The sequence below is a fragment of the Netta rufina genome (genome assembly GCF_964035555.1).
Source record: "Netta rufina genome assembly, chromosome: 22".
Taxonomy (NCBI): Eukaryota; Metazoa; Chordata; class Aves; order Anseriformes; family Anatidae; genus Netta; species Netta rufina.
The window spans coordinates 1,634,229-1,647,516 of NC_140146.1; the positions used below are offsets into that span (position 1 = coordinate 1,634,229).

The following is a 13,288-nucleotide window of genomic DNA, read 5'->3' on the forward strand; positions in this document are numbered from 1 at the left end:
TGCTGGCAGTGTTTTCCCGAGGAACCAGTAACGCTGTGGCACAGACAGGTGCAGATGCAGCTTCCAGAACTGGTTGCACTGGTTAACCAGAGGGGCCGACGCTGAATTTATGGCTCATGCCCTTTCTGTCCTAGTCTCAGGTGACATCCCTACACCACATAATGCTCGTAAGATCTGCTCTAGATTTTTCTTGGGTCTTGAAAAAAAACTAGAAGGAAAGGTATGGACTAGGGTTTGTGGTGGACTGCAGGTTGTCTTTTCAGGCAGAAGTGTTCTTCCTCAAAGTTCATATTCCAGTTAAATTGGCGCAAAATTTTACGGGACAAGTGAAGAGCACTTTGTAACTCAGGGGTTTCTGCTGAGATTCAGAGGTCTGCTTCCAACAGTGGAGGTGTTGGAATTTCTGCCCCCAACACGCATTCACACGCAGACAGTATTTTTGAGTACCTTCGTTACGGGAAATACCAGTTCACTTAATTATGCAATGGTCGTTACCAGACCAACCCCGGGCTCCGAGCCATGTGCTGCAGTCTAGGTGGGGACTGGCATTTCAGTCCCTCTAAGACGCCAACTAAATCCAGACTAGTATTTACAGATGTTATGAAATGATAATCTGCTGTGGCTTTATCCTTGCCCTCGTGCCTTTGTTAGCAACAGTTTGAACTTAGGCAGATAATATTCCATGTGATGGGTTGTGATGGCCGCGATAAACAGCTGCCTGGGAGGATGACAGCTGCCTGCAGGACATCTGTCCTCCCTGATGTCACCAAATTACCCTAATTTAAATATTTCACTCTGCATCTTCAGGTGACCACAGCACTGGGGTCTTGAACTTAGGCTCCTGGTTATCAGCTTGAATGTCTTGGACTTCTGCTATTAATAAATAAATAAATAAAAAGCCCAGTGATTGTTTTTCCTTCCCAAAGCTGGGTTGTGCTTACCTTAGCTCGAAGCACTGTGCCGAGGGATGCTCGCCTCCAGCGGTGCAGCTGCTGGTAACAGAACCGTGAGGGTTGTGCAGCACCGGGGTTAAAAACACAGGGTGAGCCTGAACTTCTGGGAGGCAGCACGTCAAACAGGGACACTTTGTCTTTCTTTTCCCTTTCACCCTCCTCCTTTGTAACGTCCCTACAAGAATAGTAACTGCAGTGTCTTAAGCAGGAAGGAAAAGAGTGTGTATCTTGTGTCTGTGTGCCCTCTGCACAAACCGTCTTTGTCCAGGGAACAGGAAACCACATTTCCTTTGCCTTCTTCCCTCGGTGGGAATGTGATTTTTGATGTTGGAGTAGGAAAAATGCCTGTAGTTCTGTGGCTGCTACTTAGGGCCCTGTTTCCCTGCTCAGCTTTCTGCGTTTGCTTGCTTGAAAGTGTGATGCTAAATCATGTGAAGCCATAAAAAGGTTGTTAAAAATTTAGCAGGGATGGTAATGACACAGATGAGAGACCCTGAGATAAAACTGCTGCAGAGGAGTAAAGATAACAAAGGTTGAGCCATGTTTGTCAGAGAAATAATTCTTCCTGGGTCAGGATATTCCCATCCTTCTAAAGGCTGAGTTTTATATTACCCAATGTGGGGAATTCTCCTGAAGGCTGGGCTCTGGGTGAAGGGAGGAGGGAGCGAGTGGCCAGGGAGGACACCGGGATGCTTGCCATGAGGACAGCTGAGGACAGCAACTGCTGCAAGCAGTGCAGGCTCTTCCTGGTCTGCAGTTTGGTGAATCCCTAAAATCCACCCCCAGAGGCCAAAACACTTGTATAGAGACACCTGGAACTGAGTACCTGGTGTTTTCAGGAAATGTTTTTGAAAAAGCCAAAATACTTCAACTCACAAAATAGACACGGTTCCTTTTACTCTTTGCTTCCCTCCAAATCATAGCCATGACCCCCCCCTAGTAAATTTGCAAAGACTTTGCACCCATGTAACGAGCTTGGCCCCTTCATCAGAAACAGGGTATTTGTGCTGGCAGCTCTGTTCTGTAGATCTGTGTTAAATTCTGTTTGAAAGTGGAAACCTCTAGTCTGCGTAACCCGTTCAGTGTCACAGAAGAGCGGTCGTACTTGCCTCGTTGGTTTTAATGGGACTTTAAATATTCCAAGTGATAGATAGTAACACACACAGAAAATGAGTGTTTTCAAGTTACTGATGCATCTTCGAGGCTAGGAGCACTGCCTGGGAGACAGTTGGCAGAGTAGAACTGCATTATTTTTATTTTACAGAGATGCTATGATGAGGACAAGCTGATTTCAGTGATGCTGGATAATTTGCAAATGAGCTGATTAAAATTTCAATTAAAATTGAACGTCTTGATGTGATATATGCCAAAGAATTGCATATTTGAACACGTAGCTGTGAGGGGGGTTCTGTTGGAACAGAATAACCTGATGGTGTCTGATTAGCTGCAGTTGAAGTATCACTGGAAATAACAAAAGTCAAACCACGAGCGTTTAGAGGGGAATTGCCTGTGTTTATTGCTTTAATCGTTGTGCTATTTTTAAATTTGGGATGGTTCGGCTGCCTCTTAAAGCTAAGATAGTTTACGGGAGTAGTGCAAGAATGTTTTTACGCATTTTTTGAGAGGGCAGTGTGTAGAAAAGCCTGGGAAATGACTAAATTAAATAGTTCAGGCTTCTCCATCACTGCAACGTTTGCAGATGAGCTGGTTCTGCATATTACGTACGGTCATTACAGACATTACAGACCTTTTCCTAACTCACATTATAGAAGTCACTGCAGGCATCAGCTTCATTCTTGTTTGTCATGATCCTGCTTGGCTGACTGCAGGGCATGCCAGGAAAAAGAGCAATGGGATTGGGATTATCTAGTTACAAGACAGTAATAAAAATGAGTGATGTTCAAAAGAAACATTGGGCAGGAGCCACATAGTTTGTGCTTAGGCACAGGACCTAACTCAACGTGGTTTCAGCGCAGGTTTCTAGGTGTTGTAGTGACATTGGTACACATCAGAGGGAACGTGTCAAGCACTAACACGGCTCGCTCCTGCAGGATATCTCTCAGCTGTTTGGGCACTTACTTCCCTTCTTCCACAGGACTTTATTCCTGTATGTGCTCATTGGGAGGGCTACTAAACGAATTGAGGTGCTTTGGTTTTGTTGCATGTTTGTCACCAAGTGGGGCATTTCTAGCTCGTTAATGTGGTTGACACATAGCCAAGAGCCATGCCGAAGCCAGGGGGACAGGAGGACACTGAGATGGTCTCATGTGGCTATTGTGGCTTCTTATGTTGTTGATTTCTGAGTGCACGTGGGTTAAAACATCTGATTCTTTTCTACCTGAACTTGTCCTGTGGGTTGCTAATTCACTGGGTAGGTTGGGAGCTCAGGAACTCAGAGCTAAGAAGTGGTTTTACTTGGCTGTTGCCAATGCACCAGTTAGGTCAACAGTTGCTTCACTTCTCCTTTGGTCATCCCCGTCCCTGGGAGAACAGCCAGGGACGCTGCCAGGACCAGGAGCCCTTCAACCCTTTGCTTGAAGCTGCCGGAGTTCGTAAGTCAGCACCCCGGATGGGACAACGTGCATGTCATTTGCCTCTTGTGGGTTGTAGTGGTAGCAATTTGGGGCTGTACTCAGATGCTCTGGCCCTAGCTGTTATTTCTGCCTCGCAATAACATCAGATTAAAAATAATAATAATAATCTTGCTGTAACATTCAGTCTTTGGAAGTTTTAAACAGTTTTGCAGTCACTGGAAGGCAGCACCAGCGCTGAAAGACCACAGGAGCAACTGGTTTGGGTTTGGGGAAAGACAGAACGGCTTCTGGTAATGCTGAGGTCGCACCAACTTACACCTCTCCCTGAATTGAGGCCATTCAGAAAGTGAAGCTTGAGGAAAAAGGAAAGTGCCGGCTGTGTACGAGGGGCAGTCTGAAGGAATACTTCTGGCATGTGGCTGCCTGTGGGTGAATTTATTGGGCAGAGGGGTTTTAAATTACCCTCTTATTTTAAGAGCTAAATGCAGAGAAGTTGCTGTTACTGGGTGCAGTACACTTGCAGTCTTTCAGGTGGTAAAACGATTTGGGCTGTAGGTGGGCAGAGTAAAACCAACTCACCAAATACATGGTGGTTCAGGATTACAAGCCACGTCTTCTCCTTCTGCGCTTGCGAACCAAGCAATGGTTTATGCTGCTGCAGGGATTTCTTCACCTGCATCCCTGGCCAAACTGCTGCTGTCCAGGCCAGTGACCCAGGGGAAAGCTTTCTAAGGCTTTTATGTGCTGAGAAACCTCCTCAAGGGCTGCTGCATCAACACCGCCAGGCCCACATTCCCTGCTGTTGTTTTCCTCCAGGAAAATAGTTCAGCATTTGGAGGGAGAAATGGGTGTGATTGTTAAAAGTAGGGCGAGAAAGGGAAAACCATGCTGTGAGTGATCTTACCGTTGACTCCATTGCAGTGTGTTGTCTTGTGCCTAGCTCCAGGAGCAGTTGTGCTTTGTGTCAGGCAGCTTGCATACATAAGAATTTGTAACTTTGGGGCAGGAGCCCTCAGGGTGAGGTACCCCAAGGGAGTATAACTCTACATGCCCACCTGGAGTGGCTTTAATCAATGTTTGGTGTGTAGCTGGGTCGGGGAGCACCGTGGTTATGAGACTGCTGTCCTTCAGAGACACTGGTACATCAGAGGCGTAGGCATGCATCGGGTTTTGTTCAGGGGTCTCCTGGGGCCAGGGATGGAGCTTGCAACAGTTGTGTCCTCAGTATCCAGCTGATGCATACTTCCTTTACTTGATGTTGGCAGAAAGTGGTTCAAAATCATTCTAAATGTCCGTGCGGTGATGCTTCCAGTACGCCTTTAGCTGGGTGCCCTCTGCTTGTGGGGGCAGTGGCAGAATCTCACCTGAGATACAAATCACTGCAGCAGGTATCATTTGTCTCACCACAGAGAATCACATCCCCATCTGTTGTGTCCGTGCAGGAAAAACGGCCTTTGGGGTTGCTCCAGAATAGCTGCCTTTGGCCCAGCATGCTTCATGTTGTTATAAAATGTTTTGCTTACGCTGTCATGATCCTCCCAAAGAGATTAAAGCATTTTGCTGGCATTCAGCAGAGTTTCAGCTCGCTGTGGATAGGAGCACAGTTGCTTCCTTTGTTACTGGTGAGTAACTGGAAGTCCAAAGGCTTTCGCACCCAAGGTCACAGCAGGGATCAGCAATAGAGCGGCAGGCTCCTGAGTCACGGTCATGCGTTGAAATCGCAAGACCATTTCTCCTCCTGCTATGTAACTTCAGTAAATATAGACCCATCAAGCTTCTTCCGTGAGTCAAGGGAGGACTCGAGAAGCAGTGACGGGGCTTAACCCCTGCCCGTGCCAAATCTTGCTGGGCTGCTGAAGGCCTCAGGAGGCTGAGGAGCAGCACCTTTCTGCCTGGGGATTTAAGAGTTTTGTTCCAACAGGAAAAATTTCCACTGGCTGCAGGAGGCAAAGAGCTGCGTGACTCAGCTTTTTCTGAACCTGATGTGTGTACTTTGCCTGTTTATTCCCAGTACAGTCAGTACTGAGGGAGTCATGTTACGCAGCAGGCACAGTGTTTATTAACCAGCTCGGGAACTGATCTAAGAATAACTTTTTTCATTTGTTTTGTTGGTAGTGATTTTTTTTTTTTTTTTGCTTAGCGCAGCTAGCAGCCCAAGGTGGGAACTCTCCACAGAAAACAGATAGAAAGGGTTTTCCCCAGCAAGTTGCAGGAATCCATAAACACAAATATTATTGCCTTCCCCCTGTGGATAGCCATGTCTGAAACATAAAATCACTAAGATGAAAGCTTAAGGAAAGCAAATTGCTCTGCCTCAAAAGTGGAGCAGCTCAGCAGCCATCCATTGTGTTCCAGCTCAGGGTGCTGCAATTATTGAACTTGAGGGATTTCAGTGTCAGCATTTAGACGCTCCTGGAGCAAAATTTGTATACTGAGCGATATTTGCTTCCCTGCATTCCCCTCTGTGGTAGTTTATTTAGGGAATTTTGGGAGTGTTTCCTTGCTGATCTCTTAATTTTTCACCCTCATCCTCAGTGTTTCAGCCACAGTGCATAAAAGCCACGCGTTTCCAGCATGACTGAATATGATTATAATCACCTCACATACATATTTAGGTGCTTGGCACAGAAAAAGTCCTTTTGACAGATAAATGTGTGTGATACTTTTAATCAGCCTACTTGTCTGAAAAGCAGTGGATTGCTGTGATTTATTCTGTTGGTTGTTTTGGTGGGGTTATTGTAGGCTACCGGGTACTGCAGATACCTACAAAGCACTTTTTTTCTTTCCTTGTTATGGTGTTTGACACAAATACCAGGGAAGGCACACCTCCAGCTGGTTTGAAGCATGCCAGGCAGAAGCATTTGTTGTTTTTGTTTAAGAATTGTGAAACATGTTTATTTAGATGATGTTTGTTGTCTTCAGCGAGATTTGTCTTGCAGTCACTTCTCAAGGCTGCAGTTGCAAACCTTGCACTCAGAGCTGTCGTCTGGGTTAGGAACAGCACTGGTTGCCCAAAACATTACCTTTTTTTTTTGATGACAATAATAGCAGGAGAAACCCTTCAGTGACTGCTGTTTAAGCCTTCATGTGGTGATGTGTTGGTTTTTTTTGTATGACTCCGTGCTATACTGGCTCTGATAGGGTTTAAATACTTAAACAAATTGAATACTCTGCTGCATCATCTTGCATTTGCCTTTCAGCCCTGCAAGTGTCAGAAATGACATCTGTTATCAATGAGGTGGCTGTACTTAAATTTGGCACTGTATTTAAAAATGCCTGCTTTACAGTCATTCTGATGAAGCTCGTTTTTTTTAGGCTTAGTGATAGCTGCACTTCCTTTCCTATGCATTTCTTTGCTTGGTTGATGAAAAGAAAGCTGCGTTTTGGAGGTGGGTAGGGACGTCGGTAGTAGCATTGAAGTTGTATCTAACTCAGGCTCTATCCTGTTGTGTGCAAGTTAAGCCTCAAGAAAGCTTGGTTTTCCTGGGTCTAAAAAAGGGGAAGGATAGCTGATACCCTCCGCCCTTCTTGTTGAGAGGAGGGGCTGCTCGAACCGTCTGGGGTAAGGTCCCTGCTCTCGAGGTACAGAGCAGGAGGCACGAGGAGCTGCAGTCAGCCAGCCCCTGTGTGTGCTGGTGTCCTCCAGCACCGCCTGCCCTGCGTGCCTGCTGCCCTCCGTGAAGGGGAGCTGCAGCAGCGCGGGGACTGACCCTGAGCCACCCGTCTTCCAAGGGGAGAAGCCACCTGGATGTCAGAATGGGCAGAAAGTCGGGAACAAGGTAACAGAAAAGCAGAAGAACCTCACGGACAGAAAGACAGCAGCGTTTTCCCACGTCTCGTTAGTGCTTGATTATTCTACGCTATGGTGAGATCTTGTTGCTGTGGTGCCGTTGCCGCTGTGAGATGTGGTGCATACTGTTTATTATACAGCATTGACATGAACAGCTCAAGCAGAATCACACTTGTCAAATAAAAGGGGAAAATATTTGATGCTGCATCTGACATCTCAAAAACTAGAAGGCTTCTTGCAAATTAGTTGTTAACATGAATTAGAGATTTTGCCAGCGGTAAGACAAGAAGATTGGACCACAGAAGCTCCCGAAGAGGAGGGGCAGCAGAAAACCTGCCCTGCTTGCCTGCCAGAGGTTGCTGCTTCCATAGCAGTAGTTGATGAAAACATTGAATTGCTCTTGAACCAGTCTCTTCTTCTGCTGTGTTGATACAAACTGCTGCAGAATAACACTCTTCAGCTAAATATTCTACCAAACGTGCTTTGGTATCCTAAATCACAGCACAGATCTAATGATGTACTTGGAGACAGAGATTTTTATTCTCTCTTCAACCCAAAAAGCAATGTTGAAAATCAGGGAGGAAATAACAGAACGTCCTTCTGAGTTAGCTTGTGTAATAGGAACACTCTCGTAAGTGGCTGTGTTTGTGCTCAAGTTTTGCTGTGCAGCAATGGGTTTGTCCCCCAGGCAGCAGTCAGGAGGTGCTGCAGTGGTTGGTGTTTGGGGTGAGACACTGCTGTGGGGTCATGCTCAGTCCCCTTATCCTCTGCACGTTGTGTTGGAGTTCTTTGTCCCAAACTGGAAAATTCCTTGGTCAGATTGTCTCTAGACGATGTTTACCTTGCATTACATGTTGATCAGCAGGAAATTAATTGGGGATTTGATGCCCAGGAATGAATCAGAACAGAAAAAAGAGTAACGCCAAGACCCCAGAGGTCTCTGTTAGGCTGTCTGCATGGCATGGGGCAGTTACGGTGTGTGCTGGGACATGCTGAGGTAACGTCTTTCAGTGGTCAGATGTGCCAAGGTGCTCCTCCAATATAAGGCATACTCTTGCTCCAAGACCCATCCATATTTCCTTTGACACAAGCTAATTTTGGAAGGGCTGAGGAGTCTGAGATGTAGTAGGGTCTGTGACTTCGCTGTAGGACTCAGATTCAGCTGAGTTTCATTTCTTCCATGTTTTTCTTTGGTTAACTTATTTCTTCCTTCCTAATGCATGGGATAGCTGGAAAGTATTTCTCCCTGAGGGCTGAGAGAGTTGATGAACATCAGCACAGCGGAGCAGGCTTAGCTGAAAGAGAGGAGGAAAAAAGTAGACAAGGGGGATGTGCAGACATTTGCTCTCAGAACAGCCAGTGGGACAGGAGGTGACATGGGGCAGGGAAGGTGATGCACATCGAGCCTGGGAGGTGAGCAGTGCGTTCCTGCTCTCGGGGAGGCTTCTACCCCTCCCGCAGTCACCCGCAATTGTCCGTCAGTAACTCCTGTCCAAGGGGATGCTTTCCTTAGAACCTGACATCAGGCGCTACTTCCATCTTGTGGGAGCTGGTTGGCATTTCCTTGAAAGCCAGAATAAGTCTGCGTGTACTTGGCATGGTTTGCTAATTCAGACTCAGAAGTTTTACAGGCTTCAGCACCAAATTTTGGTACTTTGTGTCATTCCTAAACCATTCCTTGTGCTATTTGCTTGAAACAGTTCTTCAGGCTTTCTGCTGGATCACCACACTGTGTGAATCCTGTCTTGATCGCTATGAAACTACAGTTGCTTAAGTTTCTTTCTTCTTTCTTGAATACAAACAGATTTGGCCTACCAACTATAGCTTAGCTTCATTGCTTAAAATCTAATTATTGACATCAAACATAACACAGTTCAAATCAAAGACACCTTGAAATGTGCCCGAGGGTTGGTGCAGTGAAACCTATTCTCTTGATACCACCTTATGGATTGAAAAAGTTTCCTTTTTTTCCTTATACTTGCTTTTGAATTTTAATGCAAGGGCCATAAAATTCAAAGATGAGAAGATTCTGCAAGGCTGTGGCTTGCAGTGGGAATATATAGTACTTCTGTGTTCAGGGAGGTTTGGCAATGTTTTTAATTGTATCCTCTCCCGTAATCTGTAAAGTGAGCCCAAAGACCTTCCCCTGGAGGGGACCCAAGACCTGATGAGCTCCTTTAATGATAAGGTAAATCTGATGATATGCAGCCAGAGGGTTAGTAGTGACTGCAGCTACCCTTGGTAACGCTGACATCCAGAGCTGCATGGCAAGGTAGTGGCCATGGCAGAGGGGCAGGAGCCGAGGAGTAGGAGAAGTGCATTGTGATGGAGTCATGCAGGAGCCACAGGGCAGCACGTAGAGCCTGGGGGAACTCCTCTTGGAAGTGAAGGCTGGCACAGACTAGAGGCTGGTTTTAGGGCCAATGCAATAATAAATTTAAAGAAAAGGTAAGCTTTTTTTGGTTTAAAAAAAAAAAAAAAAGCGGGGGGGGAAAGTCCTCTGAAAGGAGGAATGTCTTGTTAAAATGTGTGATCGGCATAACTACAGCTCCAGTTTATTGTTACTTTGGGCAAATAACATGGGAGAGAGCATCTGGGAGTATAAATTGTTATAGCCCATTGAAATCAATGGAACTATGAAAATTTACACAACCAATCGTCTGTCTTACATCTGTAACAATTTCAGGCAGTTTCATTGTGTTGCAAATGCTTTAAAGCAGCAGTAGCTTGTATTAAATGCATTCAAGCTTATTGCTTGTCATTTGTCGTATTTTAGAGGATCTGCCAGCAATACCTGTGGTTCCAGCTCTCCTTGGGCTCACGTTCAAAGCAGGGTCAGGCAGCAGGGCTTCAGTGACACTGAGCTACGTTGATGTTTGCTTGTTCTCATGTTTTCCACTGTGGTGCTTCTGGAGTTTAGGGTGGTGTTGGTAAATGGTTGGGTCCTCAACAGAGAAGGCTTTCGCCATTGTAATCGCCAGATCTCTTTGTGTTCTTTATCTTGATGGTAATCAACAGTCTGTCTGATAATGTGTTCACTTTCAATCTTTTGGGATGAATCATTTGATATGCTCATTTTTTATTCACTTTTTTTGTTCCCTGGCAGGCTCCGTACCCCTCAGGACAGAATGCAGCTCCAACCACGTTGGTGTACCCTCAAGCCCCTCAAACAATGAACACCCAGCCTCAGACCCGCTCGCCGGTAAGGGAGCCCATGTTTGCATCATCTTACATTCTTTCCTCCTCTTTTGCGTGTTTCTCTGTGTGTATGTGTGTGTCTATAACACTTGGCCAGTTCTCTGGAAAGTCTGTTTTACTGAACTGGAAGCACCTTCCAAATGGCAAATCTTGATTGAATTTTTAAATGTTATCATGGTAGGAGAATTGTCATTTTAAAGTGGCTTATCAGAAAAGAAGCAACAGAGGGATTCTCATCTATGTTCAAATAACGTGATTTATTTTTAGAATAGTTGCTTTCAGGTTCACTTCACGTTAGAATTTAGATTTGTTACCAGAATCTTTCTCTTTGCTTTTTTTTTTTTTTTTTTTTTTTTTTTTTCTTAAAGGAAGTATTTGGTAAAGTGGTGGAACAAAGATCAGTAAATGAAAGCAACTCTGCAGCAGCACTCAGTCTCCAGTGGCCTGTGGGCTTCACTTCCGAGTCAGTGCCACTGGATCAGTTCTAACCACTTGCTGTCTAGCACACAGTGTAGGTGCTCACACATTTAAAGTAGAGCTTCTGTGCACCCAGATCTTTTTGTGGTAAGCCCTTTTTCATCCAAGCTTTGGTTGTCCTCCATCCAAGCTTTGGTTGTCCTCCATGATCTTTTTTGTGTGTATTGTAATACTGCTCTGCTACCATAGGCCTTTGGTCCCCAAACCAGGCTCTTGTTGGGAAACCTCTGCTCGTAGCGCAGTTCCACATGATTCTAGGAGACACTCCTATGGCATTGCGTGCTTAGCCCTGCTTCTGCAGGCAGGGTAGCGTGCCGTCATAATGTCTGAAGCCTCAGTTAGCCAAGGGAGCAGCAGTCCCTGCGTCTCTTGTGAATCCACATCTGCATCGTAACACTTCAAGTTACGTATAAAACCACTGCACCACTCCCAGCACTCTTCTCTTTTTAGAGTAAGATGAATGCTGCCGAAGCATGGCAACTGAAAGCCTCTGAGACAGAAGTCTTCTTTTTGTCCACTTAACAGGTATAGTACAGGGCAAGCTATGGGCAGCTGCACTGATGTGCTTGCCCCACTTCTGGAGATTTCACCTCCAGGGGATTTGCAGGAGGGTTAGTTCCGAGGCCTGTTGACCTCAGTGCTGATGAGCAAGCCAATTAATGCCGGTTTTGATGATGTTTCTGTGATGTGGACAGCTGTGAGTTTGTAACCGGATCCCACCGCTTCTTTAGTCCCCTGTTCTAATCAGTAATGTGGGATACTGACGGTAAAAATCTTTTCTCAGTAAGTATATTCAGCTTCTGTATCTTTTATTGTTGAAAAGCAAAAATAAATTTATATGGTTAGAACTGGAGCAAAACCTGACTGAAGAGCTGCATCTCTAAACCAGTTTTTTTGACAGCCCAGCAGAACAGTGCCAATACATTGCACAGACAACTGGAAGAGGAGGAAGGTTTTGGAACAGAGTCCGGTTTACAGGTCCCTGGCTGGAAGAGGCTGGATAAAATACTGCATTGTAAGCAATATAACAAACTGTACTCCTTCTTGCAGGCAATTGTGCCGATGGCACTATTTTATTTCTTTATTTCTTTATTTTTTTTACCACATCTTTTTGTTGGCTGATCTACAGAAATGCACTGATTTGCTTCTTTGCTAAAAGCATGAGCAACCATGGCAGTTTCTGCCAGATTAAGTGGCAACAGAACGTCCAAAGTTGGCTGGCAGTCGGGAGGATCTGACCTGGTAGGACAGAGACCAGGATGACTTCGGGTTTTCCACTCAACAGATTGTTTTCAGGAGATTTGGCTGAAAATGAGTCAAATTGTAGGGATTTAGCCCTGTTATTGAGGAGATATCAAGGAAGGATTTGTCTGCAGTTGTCAGCCATTTTTCTGCGGTCACGAACTACTTTTTTATTATTTTTAAACTCTCCTGTATGCAGTTTTTGCCATCTGCTCTGCTAGTGACCATTTTCACCCCCATTACTAAAAGGCACACACATAACATTTCATTCCATCTCCCCACCCCAAAACAAATGCAAGACGATCTGCTCCTGAGCTACTCTTGCATTTTGTTCTGGGCTCGATTTACCTCTTTTATTTTTAATTTTTTAAATTTATTTTTAACCTTCTTTTTTTTGGTGGCAAGGGAAGGGTGAAGAGGGGCTGAGGAAGGCAACAGGATGCCTTTGCCATGCGTAGGCTCCGTAGCGTGGTCCCATCCATCACGCCGCTGGTACAGCTGGGTGTAGGGGCTGTGGCACTAACGAGGTGGCACTTGTAGAACAGCCAGAGCTTGCTCCGTGCAGTTTCTGCACCAAAGGGCTATTGGCAATTGCACAGTTCGGGCTTTTCTGTTCCTCCCTGGAGAGCTGCCTTTGCAATCCAGCTGGCTCCATGGGTTGTCCCCGTTAGCTTCCTAGTGCTGCTCCGATACCAGGAATGTCGAAGTGCATTCCCAGCAGTGGGCGAGGAAACAGAATTGTTCAGCCTACTCCAAATTCCCCGTTAGGTGATTTTAACACCAACCCCCCAGCTGTAGGAGGCTTGCCAAAAGCCATGGTAGACAAGGGAGTTGACCCAGAAGTGGTGGTTTTCTGCTAGGCATGCGTGTGCCAGACCAGTGCCAGCAGGTAGAGACCGTGCCCTGTCTCCAGCTGTGCACGGAGCAGTGAGCAGGACCATAAGGAGTGTGGGTGGCAGAAATGTTGGACCCAGTCTTCATAAAGTTTTCCTTTTATCTACTACCTTCATCTGACAGAAGAACAAAGTGTCTATTTTAATCCGAGCCAGCAGTGACTACAGTTTGTTCTGTTGCTTACAGCTACTAATAGGAAT

General features: G+C 45.7%; 1 protein-coding gene across 11 annotated transcripts in view; it reads left to right on the top strand.

Moving 5' to 3' along the window:
- Window positions 1–13,288, top strand: part of EIF4G3 (eukaryotic translation initiation factor 4 gamma 3) — a 154,580-nt gene that overhangs the window by 61,489 nt on the left and 79,803 nt on the right. For all 11 annotated transcript variants that reach the window (XM_084300406.1, XM_084300410.1, XM_084300414.1 and 8 more), the window contains one exon: window positions 10,384–10,479. In XM_084300406.1, coding sequence (XP_084156532.1) covers window positions 10,384–10,479 — 96 coding nt within the window. The remainder of the gene's footprint in view (window positions 1–10,383; window positions 10,480–13,288) is intronic.